The sequence below is a fragment of the Centroberyx affinis genome, unplaced genomic scaffold, assembly GCF_046629955.1.
Source record: "Centroberyx affinis isolate AG114_WGS23_722 - 3 ecotype Tasmania unplaced genomic scaffold, CSIRO-AGI_Caff_v1 ptg000885l_1, whole genome shotgun sequence".
Taxonomy (NCBI): Eukaryota; Metazoa; Chordata; class Actinopteri; order Beryciformes; family Berycidae; genus Centroberyx; species Centroberyx affinis.
In genome coordinates, this window is record NW_027279474.1 from 81,068 (window position 1) to 103,213 (window position 22,146).

Here is a 22,146-nt window from a genome sequence, read left to right on the forward strand (position 1 = left end):
TGATATTTTAGTTATTAAATGCGCGTAATTAATTTATGCACCACTGAAAATAAAGTTGTTATTATGACCTCGGCGAGGTGCGTGGAGAAAATTGAAATCAAATAACGGTTGATAACTTTATCCCAATATTTGGTCTAGACAACTCTGACAAGAGTGCAGGCCTATTAGACAGAAAGTGTCTCCATCTGCTTCCCGTCAGCCCCTCTCTTCTCCCGTCCTGTTGTTAAATAACTGAATAGTGCACTGTTCGTTGGCTTGGAATAATTTTGTAAGTGAGCTTCAACTAGGTTTAGTAGATTTCTACCATTAAGGACCGGGACACATTTCAGCACCTTGGTCAGCTCCACCGCGCGCTCCTTCTTCCTTCCAGACTGAAATAAAACTCTCTAATAAAATCTGCTTCAACAGAACGACGGGAGTTTTTAAAATACTTGAAGCACCTAAATAAGAACAGGTGCTTGATTGGGTATTGAACAATATTGTATTGATCACACATATCCTAACACACTTGATTTACCAACACACAAAAATGTTCTGGGCAAACGCATGAGCCAACATTTGTTTGTTTGATAAGATGATAATTAAAAGCCTGCAAATTCAAGCCATCTTCCTTCTTTGTTCAAGCATATTGGTCTTAAGTGTGTGTTAACTATTTTAAATACACAAACGGCCAAAAAGACAAGCAATCATATTAATTAGGGGTTTATTACATCCAATATATGCAATATAATCCCATGTTATTCTCTATAAAACCTGGAAACTCAACACCTCTGCAATTTGCCACAGCTTTCACAAAGCAGTTAGAGGTAGATGATTTTTATTTTGCTTAGGAGTATTTATTTCCTCCACAATCTATATTTATCCATAGCTTAAGAAAAAAAAGTCAGCCAATACAAAATTCTCCAAAATTTAAGGTGGATTTGATATTTACAAAATGACACAGTACTCTGTAAATTTTCTTCCATAGATACATTTTCTTCCATAGATAACATGCATATTACCTCCACAGTATTCATTTTCCACAAAATCCAACATCAGTGAGTCAGTATGAAGATTGGATGCGAATAACGTACAGCTCTGAGTAAATCATTACTCAAGGTAATACACAGTTCCAACTTTCCGGCCAAAACAAAACAAGTGAATTCAAGTACATCCAGGTATAAACAACAATTAACAAAAACAAATACAATTTCAATAGCGCTTGAACAAGCAAAACACTCCTGCTGCACTTAAGTCACATTTGCAGCTGAAATGCATACATTAGATATTGCAAGATTAGGGCTGTCTCCTACTCAACACTTAGTTAACAAATAATCATCTGATTTCATCAACTAATGCAATAGCCCATTTAACTGTCAAAATGTAAAATGGTTCTTCATACAGTATGGTCTGTCAGTAAATGACTGTAATCATGTAAAGGTACCCATTTCGATCAAGTGTGACCAATGTATTTTTGGAAGTACTGTTGTGACAATAGAGACATCTCAAGAAGTACAGTTTAAAAAGAAATAGTTCACAACAAATTACAACAAAAATAAAACATAAAAAACAACAAAATGACTAAAATATCTTTGCTGGCTAGGCCCCTACAGACTGATAGTTGACTTGTACATGAAGTGGGGACAGCCTCAACAGTTTGAATGTATTTGCCCAGTCTGGACTACAGGTATCTTGAGTTTTCATTTCAGGTTGCCCATCCCTCCGCTTCAGTCCGTCCTCCACTCAGCGGTAGCTCTCCTTCAGTCTCCAGATGCCCTCCTGTCCAGAGGTCCTATGGAAGTCACAGATGCTCCTGAGCAGCTCTCTGAAGACGGGGGCTTGTTGCTGGGTCAGTCTAGGTGTGAAGTACTCCAGCACTTCGTGGGTGCTGGCCTCTCCGTCCACATGGGCCTGGAAGGCTACAAAGTTACGCAGGTCCACCAACAGCTCGTCATGCTCAGTGGGGGGCACTGGGGGGCTGCTGGTTCCTTCAGCTCCGCCCCCATCCTCTTCCTCCGCTTCTTCTATTTGGCTGGAGGGCAAGCTGAGGTGATTGCGGGCTCTAATCTTGGCCAACAGGGAGGAGGAGGAGAGTGGGGCGGAGCTAGAGTCTCCTTCTCCTGCCCCCTCGCCGCTGAAATGAGCCCCCGAACCAGGCTTCTTGGAAACAGACTTCTTTATAATCGCAGCATCCTAAACAGAGAAATAGATGAATTTATGATCACAGAACAGCTGATAGAACTACACTTAATGCTTTTTCGCAATAAAATTACTGTTACCTTGCACTTGTTTGAAGTAGGGGCAGATGCAGCAGAAGGTGCAGAAAGGAGAGGATTCTTCTTTTGCCCAAACCGTTTCCTAGGTTAGCAAGAGAGTGAAGAGCAGAGATATATTTGCGTCAGACGAGATTAGTGAAACCCATGAGGCTCTCGCAACAACCCTAGAAACTGTAATCGTGAGAATTTGCATGTACCTAGCAGGTGGTGGAGGGGGTCTGTTGTAGGGCAGCCTGCACTTTTGGCGGGACACTTTAAGGGCTTTCAGGGCGTCTTTAGCCACCCTGTTGGCTTCTGCCTCCACCAGAACATAGTCAGCGTTGGACGCGTCCATGATGGTATCATGCTGCATCACGCTGTGGATACCTAGAGAAGACCAAGAGGTAACAGGGAATCTTATTGTTTTGTGTACATTACTAAATAAGAAAGGCATGACTGCAGATGGTGTTTACCAGACATACCAGATTTCTTGAAGAGCTTTGCCAATACATAATCGTCACTTTTCTTCTGGTCTTCCTTGTCCTTATTGTCTTCACTCTCCTCTTTGTTATAGGTCCTTCTCTTCACCAAGTGAGATATGCGTTGGCCCTCAAACCGAACGTCCCGGGAGTGTTTGCGTTTCTTTTGTTTGCGTCTGTCCGAGTCAGCCGGGTCACAGTGCTTCCTCTTTTCCCGGTGTTTCTGCGGGCTAGTCAGGGCAGAGTCTCTGTGTCGGTGAGAGTTGGGTGAGTTGGAGTGTTTGACTGTCGGCGTGGCTCCATCCCAGTCTCTGCCATTCTCTCCTGAGTGCTGTGTACTTGCTGAAATATTTGGTTCCACATCTGCCCCATTTTGATTGGTGCTTTGACTGTCTGTCAGGACATTTGATTTACCCTGAGAGTTTTTACTACACAGAGAGACGTTCCCATCTCTTGATGCAGGAATGTTGGTTGAGGAGTGGCTGTTGTCTGCACCAGCTTCATTCTGGTTGGCTGAGGAGGGTTTACGTGCGTGATTGAAATGGTTTGACCCGTGCGATGATCTTGGCCTCTCTGGTTTCTTGGGAGCCTGGACATCTGAGCCCGTACCTACGAGGGTCAAAGAAAAATGATTGAAAAATGTTAATTGGGGAATTTCTGTACTAGTAATCTGACAGTAGTATGGCACAGAGGAAACTAATCAGTGTAAGAGACCCATATTATTTACTGGTGAAAAAAAAATCAATAATAAGATTATCAAATAATTGGAATACAAGCTAGTCATACAACAGAAGAATCAACACACCTGCAAATATGGCACTAGTCTCCGTTCCCTGAGTTCCGTCAGGGTTGGATAGAGTGAAGAGCTCATAAATGTCGTTAGACTTGAAGAAGCGTCTTTGCTTAGGGTCCTTCAAAACACGGTTGGTCAGAAACTGTTTGAAGATTTGCCTGAACCATAAAAGAAAAACATATTACATTACATAGTTGTGTGTACTAAGCTATTCAACAGCATTACCTCAGCAGGCAACCCCGACTCTGTCACCCCAGAGTAGTTTGGCTACTGGATGAGGATATTGGGTCATATTACAAACAACAAAGCTCTATTACTGCAATATTGGAAAAAAGCAACCAGACTGATATCCATCCATGAAGAAATCTTCCTTCATGCTGACTGTTGTTAACCTCACTATGGTATGTATCAAAATAGAATCCCAGCAGTTGTTCCGACTTTGGAAGCAATTTGTAGGCCCAAACCGAACAGAGCAACAGTTTAGAAATCCTAGACTGGCCATTTAATAATGCAGCAAAGCTTTTCAATTACTGAGTACTGGGATACTGCACATGGTAATACGGCAGTGATGTGAGTAATTAGTCATGTCATTACAGATGAATATCCAGGACTGTGTGAAGTCAATGGAAAAGAACACCAAAACACAAGGCTGTGTGTGATTAAGGCAACTGCATGATTACCTGTGAAGGACGTTTTCTGTTTTTGATTATGAAAATGTTAAGTTCTGTGATCAAATATTAGGTGTGAAGAAGTGCTTACAGCGAAACGTGACAAGAACATGAAAAAAAAAAAACCCCAAAAAACCCCAGCATTGACAGTGCATCCATCTAACCTGTGGTAGATTTTCTCCTCGATGGTCCCTGCAGTCAGCAGTCTATAGACAGTCACTTGCTGCGTCTGACCGATCCTCCATGCTCGCTCTCGTGCCTACACACAACACAAAACATGAAATTAAGTAAAGCACACAGTACAGCAAGTAAACAAGGGATGTAATGAGGACAATACAAATACAGTATAAAGCAGGGAAATGCTGATATCTGGCTGGATGGGTAAATTTAAAAAAAAAAAAAAGAAAGAAGTCCTGGAGGGAAAAAAACCCTCAAAACCATATCCCTAGTAAATGTTTTGTTTGAACCATTTTCTGTGTGTGTGTGTGTGTGTGTGTGTGTGTGTGCTGTGTGTTCGACCTGTGTGTCGGTGCTGGGGTTCCAGTCTGGGTCGTAGATGATGACTCTGTTGGCTCCAGTTAGATTGACTCCCAGACCGCCGACTTTAGTGGTCAACAAGAAGATAAAAATGGACTTGTCCTGTAGGAGAGAAAGAAAAAAACATAAGAGCCAATTCTCTTAATTTCCTTAAAATATCAGTCTTAAATGAAAATAACATTCACAATGTTCTATTCATTAGGCTTATAAATGTGGGTTATAATGATATGAAAGAAATTAGCATTTTAAAATAATAATTTAATGTCAAAGTCACATTACTCTCCTGTCCTCTCATTTAAACCCCCTTTTAGGGAGAATCAAGTAGCCTTGATCAATCACAGGCAACTTTTTTTGAACTGCAGCTACATTTCTGATACTGTGATAATATCATTATAGACCCAGTGCAATGACACGTTCATCTAATTTATTCAATGCACTATATAATACTGTCTAAGTCTAAGATGAAATTTCACATAAAACATTACATTTTAAATACTGATTGTAAATTTTGCTATGCATTTATATTTAACCATATCAGACTATGACAGTATAACTGATAATATAATTTCCAGAATACAGTGGCGTTTTCCAATGAAGATACACTGAGTGACCATATATTGTTATAATGCTTACAAAGTGATCAAACTGTGGAATATCAATATTTCACTACAAAGACAATAAGGTAAAAAAAAGGATGAACAACAGATTGTCGTCAATTAGTGTTTTCACCCTGGGGTTAGCAGGTTTCCACTGAAGCATTTTCCCTCAGGAGGGGATTTTCATGGGAAACACTCAAGAGCCATTAGAGATGGCTAATCCTTACCTTGTTGTAGTGTGCGATGAGCGGCTGTCGGGAGGCTATGGAGGTGGTGCCGTCCATTTTCAGGTACGAGTAGCTATTCTCCCTTACAAACACCTCCAAGATCTCCAACATCTGGGAGGGAGGGAGAAGAAAGAGAGCAAGAGAAATAAAGAAAGAGACAGAGAGAGAGAGAGAGGGAGAGGGAAAGAGGGGCTGAGGTTTGGATTATCTCTAACAGGATTAGAGCAGATTAATATTACATGGACAGAGATACCGACAGGGAGGGTCTCAGGTTCCCTCTGAGGTATAATCTCATTGGTATTGACTGCAACAGCTGGGGCCTCTCTCACATACACCCTCTCTCTCTCTCTTTCTCTCATACACAGACATAATAGTTTTACAGGCACATGGGTGGGTTCTAGTTGGACAACAATGCAATGGAGAAACAACATTTGCTGGCAATGACAATTCAGGAAACTAAATGAAGCAGTAAAGAAACAGCACATCCTGCCTATGCAAACATCAAACACAAAAATACAAAGAGTTCTAACTAAACTTCTATAAAAGCAATCAATAAATGAATCAGCAAGCCACAGCAATGTGTTCCTAACCTGTCTGGACTGAGTGAAGAGCAGGACTCTGTGGCCCTGTTTGAACCAGAGGCGCAGCAGCGACTCCACCACCATCAGCTTGCCTGAGCGTTTCCAGTACCCAAAGTGTTCCTCCTCAGTCAGCTGGTCCTCTGGGATGCCCCTCAGGATCCGCGGGCCGCCCGACAGCAGGTCTGGGTGGTTACAGATCTTGCGCAGCGCTATCAAACCAGAGAATACCTAAACAAGACAAAACTATTTCAACACAGGCTCTCAAATAGATTGTCTCTCACAGACACACAGACACAAAACTGGTGACCAACTCCCTAATGCCTAACTTAAAAGATTGATATGAAAAGGTTGGTACAGAATTCACTGGATATTACAGCATTGCACCTTTAAACAAATACATGCATTTACTTTAGTCTACAGGAATGAGTTACATAATTTATTTACGGACAATAAAGGTTGTTTCTTGATGAAGGCCCAACGGTCACTGCATTAGTAATGGTGGTTAATGGACTGAGAGTGACCACTGAGTATGTCTATGAGAGTGAGTGTGAGTGCAAGTGTGTGTGTGTTTGTAATCTGCTGTGGTCACCCCTGGCTCTCTGACCACGTCCATTTGGGTCAGTGGTGATGAATGGCTGGTAGAGGCTCTCTCTCCAGGGTAGGTCTGGCTAATGTGAGAAGACCAACTCTACAACCTCCTTAAAGAGACCGTCATAAAGACTACTAGACTCAAGCTATTAGGAGTATAATAACATTTACACAGTGAAAAAAAGCCAATTATGCCACTTCAAGGTGTTGATCTCTGAAGAGAGCAGTGCATTAAAAAACACAAATTAATGCCTGTGAGTGAGAGAGAGCGCAAGGGGAGAGGGCGATTGAGATTCATCAGTTAGTGGGTTAAATAATGAATAAGGCATGTCTTGTTCCCGGAAGTCTTCTCCCCGGCCGCGAGTTTTGCCCTCCTTGTCCTTGTTACAAGGCACGGGTCAAACAAGAGCCCAGATGGAATAAGCATAACAACACAAACACAGTGAACCTGTTCTACCTCTGAAAGTGAGGGTTACCTGCATGTCGCCATTTAGTATCTGATACACCTCTTTGGAATCTAAGAAATTCTGATACACCTGCCGTTGCTCCTCTGTTAATCTGCAAAACAGAACCTGCGTGCGCACACACACACACACACACACACACACACACACACACACACAGCAGTGTAAGAGTGTGTAATGAGCACTGAACATCCTCTTTAAAGCCCCTTGATGAAGTGGAGTGTGCGAGGAGAGAAATGAGAGGGAAGCAATGTGTTTTTAGGAGCCGCTGCTGTCCTGAGGGACCGACTTAATGAGCTGAAGTGGACTGGGGAGTCAACCAGCCTCAGCCACGAGGACAGACCAGAGACCGGCCACCTTAATGAATACCTGCTCCTTTTACTTTACTAGGACTTTATTAGCTGGCTTCACCTGACAAGGGCCATGCACATTCATCAAGTTCTCCTTAGATGTGGCACATACAGTCACATCCAATCAAATAAACACCTCCCCAGTTAAGAGATCCAGGCATGAGAGACTGTTCAATAGTTAGACAGAACAGGGTCAAATGTCTTAAGACATGATGAATACCTGCTCATTTTTGTCAGGTAAGGAGAGGTTGGCCTTGACGTCTGCCTTCATCCGTCTGAGCAGGTAAGGGTTTATGGTGTCCCTCAGCACACAGGCGCACTTGTACGCTGTCTGGACCTGAAAATGAACAAGAACAGTTAAACCCTACAGCATTTATAGCCACACCCCTGTAGAAACAAATTGTTTTCAGACAAAAGGAGCATACAATTCAGAGTGTCGAACAATCACTTCAACACTCACACCTGTCAGTGTGCATGTATCCTGGGGCATGATTGTCGTTTAGCCCCTTTTACGCCCTCTCTCATCACCTCCCTCCTCTCTCTGTCCCTCTCAGCAGAATGAGCCATTAAACATTGATCAGAGTGCTGTTGGTCTCAAGGGACAGAGCCCTCCTCTTTCATCAGTACTGCTGGCCTGTTCCATTTGAAATGGAGGGGGTGCTTAAGAGAAAAAACTTGGTCTCAACCCACGCTAGGAGCCCCCCCTGCAAATGGCCTGCTACACCTCATCCAGAGTCAGGGCTAAAGGCCAGTTAGCCTTTTAAACATTAACTCACTGGGGGTCCACAGGGGATCAAAGAAACCCTTGGCAAAGCTGGAGGGGACAATAACACGCTGGGATATAGGGCTCACTGGAGCCCAGAGCGGAAAGGAAGGAGAGGTGTGCAGCGGCTGATCCAGTGATCTCTGCCTAAGCTGCTGAGTGGATTCATATGGGGGTGTCAACGCAAGCTTCAGTAATGAATCCCACATCCACATAAGTTTTTCCAACCATACATACAGACACACATACACACCAACATCAGCTAAGGGCCTGCTTTGCTGCTGTGAGAATTTCAAGAAGAAGAAGATAAGGCAGCAGAGCTTAGCCCTCTCTGACCATTTAATAACATCAATAATTAGTAAAGGTTTTTATTATCGACAGCGGAAGAAGCATCAATAGCCATCTTAAATAATTAAATCCATACAGTCAGTGGGTTATTAACGATTGGACACTAATGACAAAGGGCTACAATTTAGCTCACTGGCTCTCCACTTTAGCCTCTCCCTCTCTCTCACACACTGGGGATGTACTGCAGTCCCTTTGCATGTACCTACATTAGCCTGCACTGCACTTGATTGTTCTGTTGTTCCACTATCTCTCTCTCTTGCTTCCATCTGCCTCTTCATTATCATTTACAGTGAAATTTTGCACGCATGCATGTCTGTGACTAGTTTCCTTTGTTGTTCTTTATTCACTCAGTTTATGCGCATATATGTATGTGCTCGTGTAAGTGCGCATAAGTGTGTGTAAGTGTGCATTTTGGTGTGTTTGTGTGTCTGTTCCAGTACCTGTACAGGTGAAGCATTGCTGTAGCCTCCCATGGTGATGGGCACAGAGAACTGCTCCATGAAGACAGGCAGAGTGCCCAGCTTGCCGGGAAAGACGAAATCGAACAGAGACCACAGCTCCTTCAAGTTGTTCTGCATGGGAGAGCCTGACAGGATGAACCTGTGGGGAGTACGGAACTAGAGAGAGAGAGAGAGAGAAAGAGAATATATGACTGATATTGTTCAAATATGGTGCATGATATTCTAGCATGTGAGCACATGTGAGTAGCATGTTGTAAGTAGTGTGTGTTTGTGTGTGTGTGTGTGTGTGTGTGTGTGTGTGTGTGTGTGTGTGTGTGTGCGTGCGTGTGCGTGTGCGTGTGCGTGTGCGTGTGCATGTGCGTGCGTGTGCGTGCGTGTGTCACTACCTGTTTGCAAGCAGTGGTAACTCCAGCGTTTGGGTTCCTAATCTTGTGGCCCTCGTCCAGTATAACGTAGTGCCAGTCATAGCGCTGAAGAGAGTCCTGCATGATCCTCACTGCCGAGTATGAAGTGATCAGGATACCGTGACATGCCGCTATCTCTGGAATCAGCTTCTCCTGTAACACAAATCCTCTTTCAGTACATTTCTCTGACAGTGTTATTCCTAAACATCTCTGATGGCCACCAATTTGAAGAGTGTGTCTGCATAGCGTCTCCATCTGTGCGGTTCGAGGAGAGAGATGGGAGAAGGTTGGGAGCTAATGCAGCATAAACAGACCTCTGGTGCCCCCCAGAGGAAAATATACCCTGTAGAAAACTTATAGCTCAATACATAGATATGAACATCCAAGTGTGTCAAATTGCATAGGCATACACCGACCTTCTTGCTGGTGAAGGAGCCGGTTTCATGTAGAACAGCCACTCTGAACGGAGGCCACCAGGTGTGGAACTCTTTCACCCATTGGTGCATGACCGTAGCTGGGCACACGATGACTGTTGGACCCAGACCCATATACCTGAAACCAAACACATAGAGCAGGGAGATGTTTAACGCCAAAGCTCCAGTGGTAATGTTCTCCCGAACCTACGTTTACACTGGGCAGCAGTGAAACTGAGGACTCGTAGAGTTTTGGATAGACTCAGCAATTCAGTAGTAAATTACAGTAATCATTTATGTTACACAATTTAGAAAACAAATGCTTCTTCCAATAAGTATATGAATGAAAATGCACTTGGTGAGCATGTGTGATGTGTGACGCATTTGAGCATGAGGGAAATGGAGGAAGGTGAGTATGGGTACTACAATGCAGCAGAATGAGCTTTCTAAAAAGACGAGGTACACTGATGTCTCCCTTTGCCTTTCAAACGAGACAGAAGAGAAGCGACTCAACTCCCCACTCAACTCCTCTGTGAAGATTTACAAGAGCTCTGTCTTACACAGACACAGGCGCACACACAGTAATGGGCTGGTATGAACCTCTGTTTGGTGGAAGCTATTGATACTGGGCCATAATTGAGTTTGCAAGCAATCAATTTGTGGGCGTCTGCAGTAGACAGAGTATTGACCATAAGGGAGACTCCACCTACTGAATGCATGAGTGTCATTTGTGCAGTAAAAACAGATTATCGCCGCCAGTGTGTCATGTTTTCAATGTTTGATTTGTAGTCCCACACTCGCGCCCTTCCATTTCATGAGTCTGACATCCCTTTTAAGTGGACATGAAGAGACTCACTCACTTACTCGACCTCTCTCTCTCTCTATCCCTCTCTCTCTCACACTCACACACACCCACACACACAGAGTGTCAGTGTTTTCTCTGATGTCTGCAGTAAGAAAGTGAGGAGTCTGATAATTGAAACATGTTTAATAATTCAGACGAAAACTCTCAAGCAGAAATCCCTCTAATCAAATATTCATACCACACAGACACACAGTCTCTGCCCACAGCTTGTGTGTGTATGTGTATGTACTGTATATGTATATAATGTGTGTGCATACCTGTAGTTGGACCCTCTGGTCCTCAGTTTGCTGTAGCTCAGTCCAGCCAGAAAGCTGATGACCTGGATGGTTTTACCCAATCCCATCTCATCTCCCAGGATGCCGCCTGCCTGCTGACAGTGGAGTTCCCACATCCACCGCACACCTGTCTGCTGGTACCTGACCGCACAACACACATACACACGTGCACACAAAAACTTAAAATACTTGTGCCCAATAGAGACTAAGCAGATCCAAACACACACGTGGCAGGGCGGCCTAGTGATTAGAAAGACTGAAACTCTGGTTCAAGCACTCTTGTCGGTAAGCATCCATACTGCTTAAAAGTCACTGAGCAAATCACTGAATCCCTACCAGCTACAGGACCCTGCGCTCGCAAGCAAAAAGAGAATTTCCCTACAGGGATCAATAAAGTATCAGATTATCATTATTACAGCCGCACAAAAAAAAAATACTAATCAGTCACTAGGCTTACAGTGTTGCTGAATTAATCTTTGGCTTATCTGTATCATTTCAGGACAAAGGTTGTTCAGAGCAGTGGGTGTGATGTATAACATAGCACCAGAGAAACATGTTCCCACATACAAACTAGCCTATTATGCAATATAAATACGCTCACCAAAGGCCACAGTTACTTCTTATATAATAAATGCTTTATGGCCATTAGTCATTTGTAATCACTTCCTTATTTGAATGTGAACACAACAATAATTCAAAAAAAGGCAATTTTTAATAAACTGTCTGCATATGGGATGCAATTCTCAATACAACATATTCCACTTACTTGAAGAGTTTCTTCCAAAGGAAACCAGGGATTTTGAATCCCTCATCAAACTCTGCATCGCTGTCATCCGTCTCCTCCTCACCTCTTTCTCTCTTCTCCTCCCTTTCTCGAAGACGCTGTCTCTTCCACCTCCTATTAAAGGGAATGAGTATAGTATGGTTAGCACACACAGAGAGTAATAACAGAGGGTTTCTGGATTTTATTCCTAGGATCCTAGATAGTTCAATCAATATTTGTGAACATGGGCGACAATGAGGTAGAATCCATAGAACAAAGACTCCAATTTGCTTTATGTCGAGTCCAGGAAGCCAAGACTCTCATGTTGTCAAGCGATACTTTTTAAGCCAACTCCCCTGACAAGAATGGACAGCTGACATTGTGAATTCGTTCCTAGTGTGAGTGCTTGATATTATGAGAGTTTGATTAAGGTTTCACATCCAATGTTTTGTTTCATAGCAGTGCAAAAAAGCTCTTACCCACACTTTGTTTTTACCAATATTTACAGAAAATGACCAAGGATATTGTCAGAGTCTAAAAAATCCTCTTTAATAGTCTGGGATAAGCTTGCTTTTGTTGCTGAATTCTGTTTTACATAGGATGTTCGGATTGGATGTTCCACTTCCAACCACCTCCTGTTGTCAGTGGTTTATTTTAAGACTTGCCTACACAGACAGTGAATGTTTTGAGTTGTAGGTATTCCCTGTGAGCGGTGGAACATCTACAGCAAAAAGGGAAATGTAAAGGAGAGCAGTTTTAATAGAGCAGGAGAGAGGGCAGTTAGAGGCACAGTCGTCGCGCAGCAAATGAAGATTGATACAGACAATTAGTAGTGCGAGTTCCCCAGAAAGGTGTGGGGTGGAGAGGATAAGAATCCATCTTCATTTGGGCCTGGTCCTGTCACCCTGCCATGAAACTGGTCCTTTAGCTGGGCCTGGGAGACCACACTCTCTAATTAAGTCAAGACTAAGCATTGGTTCAGTTAATTACACTTTTCTTCCCCCACTCCGCCCCCCCATCCACCACCCAACTACAAATACCTCCCCCTCTAATAATATTATTCCTCATATGAGCTAGCCTCACCAACCATGCCGTGTCAATGCTGTTGAATTGACATTCCATCACTGTAGTGTAGAGAAAGGACACATGCCAACACAATTTATTTGGCAGCTATAAATATGAAATCTCATTAGGGCTGCTCTTCCATTAATTTGAGCATTAGAGTGAGTGAGTGTATAAAACCATGTGCAGGAGGATAATTAGGCCAGTGTGAGAGCAGAGAGAGAAGAGCAGGGAGTGAATTTGCTTAGTCAAGAAACAGCTGCCAATCTCATCTGGGATTAACTCTCCTCCTGCACTATGGAGCCAGCAGAAACCAACTGGTTTCCTCTTTAACTAAAAGGAATAACAATAACACAGTTGCAACCCTGCAATTACAAATGTGCTCAATAGTTAAAGGCCCAATCTGGTGTTCGTTGAGTGTGTCATTTATGGGCATGGATGTCTACATTCTTTAAAGAGTTGCTGATGAAAAATTAGCGTTTTGCAACTTTTGCATCCAAGCATTACTCTAAATATAAATCTGATTCACTCCAACGTTTGTAAATGAGGCAAATGTAAACAATGTAAATGAAGCAAATGTAAATAATTTTTTAAAATTAAAAATTGTGCTTACCTTATATATGTTCATTAAAGCTTTTAGGGGGACAAAATTACTTAAGGTATTTACAGAAACTATACAAGTGATCCTGTTTATAGCAGTAAGTAAAAGTATCACACCTTATTCTCCGTCTGTAGAACTCCAAGTCTCCATCATCTTTGCATTTTTTCTCTTTTCCCTTTTTCTCATCTTCCTCTTCTTCTGAACTGTCAGGACAGTACTCCTCCTCACTCTCCTCCCTTCTCTTCCCCTTCTTCCTTCCTTTTCCTTCAGTCTTTCTCTTGTAGGGCTTCAACTCATACTCTTCATCATCGTTCTCCTCCCCAAAGCCCTCCTCCATGGCTTCTCTTTCCTCTCTGTCAGGATCGATGCCCTCGTCACTGGGCAGATACTCTGACCCCTCGCTGTCCGTCTCCTCTCCCTCAGTGTGGCGCTTTTTCCTGGGCTTAGGGAGCTGTGGCTCAGCCTTGGGCCGAGCCTTAGGGTGGGCCTTCAGAGCAGTTATCTGGAGCTTCCGCATGCGCTTCCGCAGCTTCTTATCCTTGGAGGAGGCAACTACTCTGTTGGTTTTTTTCTTGGTCTTCCCATCGGGGCTGAGCCCAGAGCTCTTCTTCCTCTTTAGAGGAGGGGCCCTCTTCCTGTCTGTAGCCATCTTGGCCTGATCAGCCAAGTATTGGTCGAAGGCAGAGTTCTCAGCCAGCATCACTTTCTGAGGGGCCTTCTTTTCCTCCTTCTGAGGGATCCGCGTTCCAAAGGGAGTCATGTGACCTGTCCGGATAAGCTCCTCCCATTCTGTCTCCTGAGCCGGCATGAGCATGCTGCCCAGTGTGGACGGTCCAGCTTCTAGTAGAACACAGAGAACATGCAGGATTAGATGCACGGCCATCGTGAACTGGTTCTTTAGTTGTACAGTTGTTCATGCATTCTTGACACTGACATTTTAGAGTGCAGTTTTAATGATTGGGCTTGGTTCAGGGGTCATGGAATCAAATGGTTTCTCTGATACAACTACAAGATATACAACTACTGGAGATAAGACAATTTCAAGAGCAAGTTCATTCCACCCTCCCACTCACTCACCTTCCTCCCCATCGTCTTCTGCCAGCAGCTCAGCTTCAACCCTCAGGGTGTCCTCTCCTCCCAGTATGGCCTGTAGTCTCCTCTGTTTGGCTCTGATCTTCTTCAGCTGCTTCTCCTGAGATTAAAGTTGTTTTCATCACCAAGATCACCATTATAAGTATGATCTTCATGAATGGTCTATTGTTTATTTGTCTGCATGATTTTTATCTTGTTTAGAGACAAAAACAGAACAAAAATAGAGACCATTGCCTTAATTGGACCTCCTTGTCTTGTTAAAACTAAGGATAACATTTAAAAGAAATCCTCAATATAACAATATCAAGTTAACTGATATCATTGTAATTCAAGAATATGTCACATCTTTTACCTTATTTTCTTTCTGCCGTTTGACAGACTCAATCTTCCTGCTGATGTCTTTGCTGGAGGCAGCATAGGGAGACAGCTGCTCTATAATCTTATTGATATGTTTTAGAGCTGCTGTAACAGACCTGAAACACAGTTAAACAGGGTTATAGTAAGCGGTCGCCCTAATATTTGAATTGAATTCAACAATATAATGATTTGTGAATTTGCAATTATGTCAAACATTTTAGATTTTTGAGGGTTGGGAAGGCTTTTATATACTAAAAGTTTGGTGAGAGGTCAAAACTGCAAGCCCTTTTCGTTTCTTCAGGGTCATGTTGATTCTGCCAAAAATCTTGTAATAAAAAATGTCTGATGAAAATGAATAATCATCAATCATCTATCAATGAATAATGGGCCTATCTGTCATTTAAAGTACATTGAAAACTTCAATGCTCAGTTTACTCTACCCATTCCATTGAATTCACATATGAATCATTTAACTGATGCTCTTATCCAGAGCAGGGAAGGATTCAGTGCCAACACTATTTCGACAAGACACACTGATGTTGCTGGGATGGATCCTGGGTCCTTCTGATTACTGGACAGTTTCTCTAACCCCCAGGCTACACAGTTCCCCCTTGTCCTTTACCTGACATCATCCAGCACAGACTCGTACTCCTTCTCAGCCTCGGCCTTGGCAGCAGCCTGACTAGCCTCCTGGATGGCCTGGTCCACTTGCTGCAGGACACCTTGCTCCAGGACATCCTGGTCGTACACAGCCACTCCAAGGCCCTGCAGCTCAGCTGCTCCAGAACTGGCAGATGCTGCTTGAATACACTGCCGGTTGATCTGCAGCAAGGCTCCAGGCCTCTTGCCACCTAAACATACCATACAAAATAATATATAAAGGCAAGAAATGGCCAGAAATGATTATGATTATTTTTATTAGTCTTAGTCTTCATTGTCAAAATCCTTTGCCGAGTCAGTGTGAGAGATTAAAACCATAAATGATCTGCACTACTACTCTCTTCACACAGCACTTGGTCCTGCTGGCCTCAGTGTTGCTTAGCTTACCACTGCTGCCCTCCCCAGGTCCAGTGTTGGCAGGATAGGCTGCGGCAGCCTCGGAGCCCTGGCTGTTGGCCCCATCCTCCTCTGTCCCTCCAGGGGTGAGGGCAGCACTGGCCGGGCTGGCGAGGGAAGAGGGCTCCTGGTCCTCTCTACCATCTACTGGCATGATGATGCAGCTGCAAACAGACAGTCAGTCATTCAGCTGTCAAGACATAACAATAACTAACAACCAATCTGGCTATAGTGGTCTGTGAATTGGTGAGCTGCGGGTTACCAGCCAGACCCATGCTGAGCCCCAACTGCACTTTCATAAAAGATATCACGTCAGTCAAGTGGGTTTTATTAATCTTAGTCAACGTTTAACTTGCATCCAGTGTTAGTTAGTTAGCTAGCTTTGCTAATGACAGTCAACTAAGGATAACGCTGAATGTAACTAGCTAGATAATTTAACGCTTTATATAATAATTATCGCGTAAGCGAGTAAGCGATGGAAATGTATTCATGCCCCCCGTTTTCCCAAATAAAACATTATAAACAGTCGTTTACAGTGTTCACGTCGAGTTAACTTCAGAACATCAAAATTCACCACAGTCTATTGTTTACGTGGCTAGGCTAACCTGCTAAGCTAACAGTGAGCGATACATCATCAGCTGTTCAGCTTGAGCGACCAGCTGCCGGGTCGAATGAAACTACCAAGCGAGGCAAATACTGCAAGCAGCGACTACATCATCGGTGCTATTTGGATAAATGTCAGTTAAGTATCCCGAGTATCGGAGCGAACATCATAGAAATTACTCACAAAACGTGCCGTTACACAACATCACTGGCTTCATTTATGACATGTTGGCTGCCAGGCGGCTCTTTTCCGGTGTAAAAGAAGACATGCCCCTCTCTGTTTAATGGTTAACTTGTTGGACGGCGCCCTCTGCTGGTTCAGACCTGCAGGAACTCAAGCCCTCTAGATGGCGCTATGTAACCACTTCAGGCATAACAGCAGCACAATCAGCTTGTGATTGGACCTGTCCCAGTCAATTGAAAATGTGCTGGACCATATTTTGACTGTAGCCTAATGTTTTCATGCTTCTACCTGGCGTGCTGAATGCGCATAATAGTGTTGGGAAGTGTGTGTGTGTGTGTGTGTGTGTGTGTGTGTGTGTGTGTGTGTGTGTGTGTGTGTGTGTGTGTGTGTGTGTGTGTGTGAGAGTGCATGCGTGTGTGTGTGTGTGTGTGTGTGTGTGTGTGTGTGTGTGTGAGTGCGTGCGTTTGTGTGTGTGTGTGTGTGTGTGTGCGTGTGTGTGTGTGTCTTGCAGTTCAGGTAATTAGTAATTTCAACATGCGCTCTACCTATAACTTGTATTTGCTGCTTTCCTATGATTGGCAGAAAATATATAGGTCTGTTTCTCTCTCAATCTCTGTATATCATATATGTCGATTTTTTTCAGTTTTGGAATGCCTGCATGGATGTTGCAAATATGAGCTGTGCCAAATGCTTTGCTTGCATCTCTGAGGAAGTTTATTTCCAGTGTCTTGCAAAAATAAATGAAGGACTTAATTAAAAAACCCTCTCCACGTCGCACTGATTTGTCTGTGCAAAGGGCAGCAGTCTTTCCAAACAGTGTTATTTGTTCAAATAGACAAATCTATATAGGGATACAGATATTGCCTTCTGTCACCCTCAGATAACCTGTTGGCTTGGAAAGTGAAGGGAAATGGAGACACTGTTCTATCTATTTGCTTAATCAGTAAATGTGGGTCACCCTCTATGGAACCTCTCCAGAGGAATCATTTAAATTAAAAAATAGTAACCAAAGGAAAAGTGACACAAAAGATGAATACTAGCAGATGAAATGTGTTTTACTGTAATGTGATGAGCAGAATACCTACTGAGGGAGACCTGCAGTACTGTAAACTGTATAAATTCTGACAGACACACTGTTTTCTGTTGTGGTCTTTCCTCTGGGTGGCTGCCATGTAGGAGTACAGATAAGGAGGCAATGTAACTCAAATAAACTATCAAGCTGATGATGAATCACCTGTGGTGAGAAATACAGGGATACATTCATACGGCTGTTGTGACTCCAAGGGTGACCCAGAGAGAGGAATGTAAACTCTCTGTCTCTGTCTCTCTCCTCCGCCTCCTCCGCCTCTTGCGTAAATTAACCACTGTAAATGCCGAGAAGTTATTATCATACAGGAGAAGAGGATAATAAATTTGAGAATAACCACAAATTCAGAGTGTTATTGTGAGTAGGGTATATGCAGAGTTAGAAAGAGCTACTAATGGCAATTTTGTTGTGGCTCAGTGGGTGAATTATGAGCTGTGTAAAGAAGGTCGCCGCGCAGTGTCTGCCCTGCCAACACCCCCATGTGTTTCCCCCAGTTTACACACACACCTCCGCCAGATAACACACTCCTCATGAGAAACACTAAGTCGTCTACCTGTCCTCTCTACCTCACACTCACCCTTATAGCTCACCCAGAGCAGCAGCCTTCGCCCAGTGATCACAGGTGAGAGGTGAGAAGCTGCCTTGACTCTTATCAGGGTTGAAAGCGAGAGGAAAGGGAGGACTTTTGCGAGAGCCACAAAGTTAAGAGGGTTGAAGGAATTTCTTAGAGGGTCTCTGTGTGAGTATAATAGCTGTGTTGTCTACACATCGTAACTCTAAGGGAGGTTAAGTGATAGACCATATCAAGCCCAAAGGATTTATAAGGTGGCAAAGTTGTCCATCTTAACTTTATGATTGTGTATGTGTGTGTGCATGCATGAATCCAGCCGCTTTGTAAGCAAGGGGCAGTAGATTTATAGAGTGTAAGGGGGCAGAGTGTAAATCCTATAGGGTGCAGTGGTGTGGCGTTAACACTGCTGGGGTGCGCTCCACTGTAACCTGACAGTATAATAACAACTGGAATTACATTTAAAGAGAGAACAGTAGAGGTACAAGTGGACATGTGCAAAGCTTAGTGGGATTGCTTTTCAGAGAGTCTTTCAGTAGACTTATAGTTCCACAACATGCCCGGTCTTTATGAGTGTGAGGAGCAAGGGAAGAGTAACAAGACACTGCAGCTACACTTCCAGTATAAGAGAAGAGCACTAAAACATCCTACCCAAGTAGAAGTACTGTTACCTTGCTGAAATTTAAGTTAAGAAAAGCGAAGACTGTTAGATGTGATCTTTCCTAAGCAATCCTAAACGGATGAGAGGACAGACTTCAAACTAGATTCTTTAAATTGGAAAAATCTGAAATTACAAAATAAAGTGCCAAAAAAGTAAAGCCATATTACTCTTCTCTTTTTTGCTGACTGATTGTTCAGTGTGAATGGCTCCACAATTTGTAAATTTACAATTGCCAAGTTTCTGATGCTTATGGCGAGCCTCTGTAATGGATGTGATTTAAAATGTAGTGAAGTACAGTACTTCAGTAAAAACGTACTTAAGTAAAAGTAAAATTACTGACTTTAAAAATACTCAAAAAAGTACAAATACACAAAAAAAGCTGCTCAATTACAATACCTGGAGTCTAGGCTACACAGTTTCCTTTCTGTGCAGTGGGTGGTTTATGAAGTTGGATTTTGAAGTTTTTTGAGTAGTCATATTGGATTTGATGTGTTTTGGCTCAGCACTCCTCATACAAGGATTCCATTGTTGAAGCACACTTGTTTTCCCTCACACACCATCCTCAAGTGTATTTGACAATTCTGTTATTGAGCCTGGGGTTAGGCAATGTTCCACAGCAGGCGTTTACACACGCTAGCAGTTTCCAAGGAGATAACTATCAAAGTGTCAATATCTACTAACGCGCAGATGCATTAATGTGTACAAAATAAATGTAGGTTTAGGCTTAATGTTACACCTATGTTAAATGTGTCCAACTTCTGTGTCTCCATTGAAACTCTTTTGTTTTTGATCTCACAGAGGTTTGGTCTGACACAAGATTAATTGTCTTACATCGTTCTGTAGGATATTGTCCTCATGGAACTTCCTGCACAAGATACACATACACACAAGCACACACACGTATGCAAGCATGCATGACACAGAGAGGGAACTGTATATCACACTTTCATATCTCATGATACACACACACACACACACACACACACACACACAAATCATTTACATTTATAGTACACACAATTTTAGTATAGTGGGGTGAAGTCTACAAGGTTAGGGTTCTTTCTGGGTTGAGTAATTCTACAGGGTCTAACTTGGAAGCGATGAGAGCAATAATGTTTTCTTTAGCCGCAGACCGGTTGATAAATCAATATGAGTAAAGCCTCATCCTGTCTATATTGATGTATATTCAACCCATACTGCACTATACATGTGCGGTCATATTGGCAGCACTAATGTCTCACATGTGTTCCCCGGTCCCAGTCAGTACATGTCTGTGTGTGTCTGATAGTAATTACAGGGGTGGGCTAGGTTCTCATCCGACTGCATCAGACCACTGCCATGCTACAGTAGATGTCTAAAGCATCTGCTAGCGATTTAGCTGAATAGCAGGTGTGTGTGTGTGTGTGTGTGTATGTATGTTTGTGTACACATAATCAGGTGTCAGCTTGGCGCTACTGTGCTCGTCTTGATGAAATTCAGTTTGCGGCAGGGTTGGCGCCATTCATCAATTGAACTGAGAATGCATGGTAAATTCAAATTCCTGGAGCTGGAATTGGAATTGCACCCATCTCTAAGGAAACAGAACTGGAATTAAATTGGAATGATGGGAAACAGAATTGAATTCCATGAAATTCCATCACTTCCAAGAGAGGTTGTCTTGACTTGCTAAACATTATAAATCAAACATTATGAAACAAATAAAAGACAAAGAAAAAAAAGACAAATCAAATACATTCAATGTATATATTACAATTACATGTTATGCATCAAATACCATCTGAAAGGAACCTTTAACATTTTATGATATTCAGTATTGATCATGTATAACACTATGTGTAATTCTCTGATATGTGGTAAGAAAAAACAAAAACAAAAAACATTGAATTTCACAGAATGTCTTTGAATTAAATTCAACTTCCCGAAATTCCAATTCAATTCCAATTCTGTTTCCTGGAGGGTTTTTTTTTCCAATTCCAATTCCTCAGTTGAATTGTAGCCTAATTGATGAGTTAATTCATTCATGGTATGTAGGGGGTGAACCATCCAGTTTGCTAACCTGAAGCACAGGTATTAATTTCATCTCCCCAGAAAAGGCTTCAGTGTGATTGCTAGAGTCTGCAGGGACACATGAGCATACAGCCTGACTCTGAACAGACCTGTACATACATTCATGTCTGTCCACCTCTCCCAGCCCAGGTCATGTCGACACATCGCAGGCTGTTCACGCAGAGAAGTGTATACAGCAGACCTCGAACACAGCTGGGCCAAACCACACCAGAGAGAATCAGGACGAGGCCCGTGCGGTACAGTGACAGGTCAGATGAAACCTCCAGAACCGCAATGAGTGTGTGTGTGTGTGTGTGTGTGTGTGTGTGTGTCTGTGTGTGCGTGCATGCTTGCCTGTGTTTGTGTTCGGGGGTGTGTGTGTGCGCGTCTCCAGTGATAAATATAGTCTCTTCTTAGACATGGCTTGCAGGACCCCAGCCAGTGATAGCTGCAGACCACAACAGTGGGATCAGGACTATTTTGGTGATACACAGTGGCAGCAGTGCCCGTACACAGAGCGCTGCCTGAAACATGAGCTGATACAGCTGGAGAGAATACAGTGGAGCAGATGTAGAGATGGCTAGATTGGTATTCACACAGGAAGCAAGACTGAAATAACAATAGTGACTTCATGCCCTACACTCAGGTTTATTCAACTTAACAGGAGACCCATTTTACATCAGAAAATATTTGATCAAAATTCACTTTTTTGATTCATAATCATTAATAATACAAACAAAATAATTTATTGACCCATGCTATGTGATATGCCATTTTAAAGGTCTGAATGCAAAGATAAGTAATCATAAAAATTCCTGTAATGTGCCTGCTTTTCCATGTTGGGATGCAAATTGTTGAGTTTCTTGAAGGAGAAATACCTTGTTGCCATTAAGCTTATGATAGATGTACTCTAGATAGATGCCCCTGTAAAAATAGCAGCTCTCCTGTGGGGTCTTACAGACAGGGAGCAGATAGGGGGGTTCCACAGGGAGGGATGAATGAACAACTAGTAAAAAGTAA

General features: G+C 42.9%; 1 protein-coding gene across 2 annotated transcripts; it reads right to left on the reverse strand.

Moving 5' to 3' along the window:
- Window positions 1-704: 704 nt before the first annotated feature.
- ercc6 (excision repair cross-complementation group 6) lies at window positions 705-16,825 on the reverse strand. Of its 2 annotated transcripts, XM_071521333.1 has the most exons (22): window positions 16,765-16,825; window positions 15,969-16,141; window positions 15,544-15,772; window positions 14,917-15,037; window positions 14,550-14,664; window positions 13,589-14,312; window positions 11,813-11,944; window positions 11,029-11,187; window positions 9,910-10,045; window positions 9,476-9,646; window positions 9,069-9,245; window positions 7,738-7,854; window positions 7,180-7,275; window positions 6,125-6,343; window positions 5,535-5,645; window positions 4,694-4,813; window positions 4,339-4,433; window positions 3,519-3,664; window positions 2,717-3,322; window positions 2,453-2,621; window positions 2,259-2,337; window positions 705-2,172 (listed from the first exon to the last, which is right to left on the reverse strand). In XM_071521333.1, exons 2-22 carry the CDS (start codon window positions 16,129-16,131, stop codon window positions 1,723-1,725), a joined length of 4,335 nt encoding a protein of 1,444 aa, XP_071377434.1. In that variant the 5' UTR covers window positions 16,132-16,141; window positions 16,765-16,825; the 3' UTR covers window positions 705-1,722. The 2 variants fall into 2 exon arrangements, with proteins under 2 accessions (XP_071377434.1, XP_071377435.1); XM_071521334.1 differs by lacking the exon at window positions 7,180-7,275.
- Between the last annotated feature and the right edge of the window lie 5,321 nt (window positions 16,826-22,146).

Bases quoted from the DNA above. Each gene is read 5' to 3' on its own strand.
- ercc6 (XM_071521333.1), bottom strand. From the start codon at position 16,131: ATGCCAGTAGATGGTAGAGAGGACCAGGAGCCCTCTTCCCTCGCCAGC. The intron at 15,773-15,968 runs GTAAGCTAAGCA...TGGTATGTTTAG, and splicing joins ACCTGGGGAGGGCAGCAGTG to GTGGCAAGAGGCCTGGAGCC. The intron at 10,046-11,028 runs GTATGCACACAC...GTTTGGTTTCAG, and splicing joins ACCAGAGGGTCCAACTACAG to GTATATGGGTCTGGGTCCAA.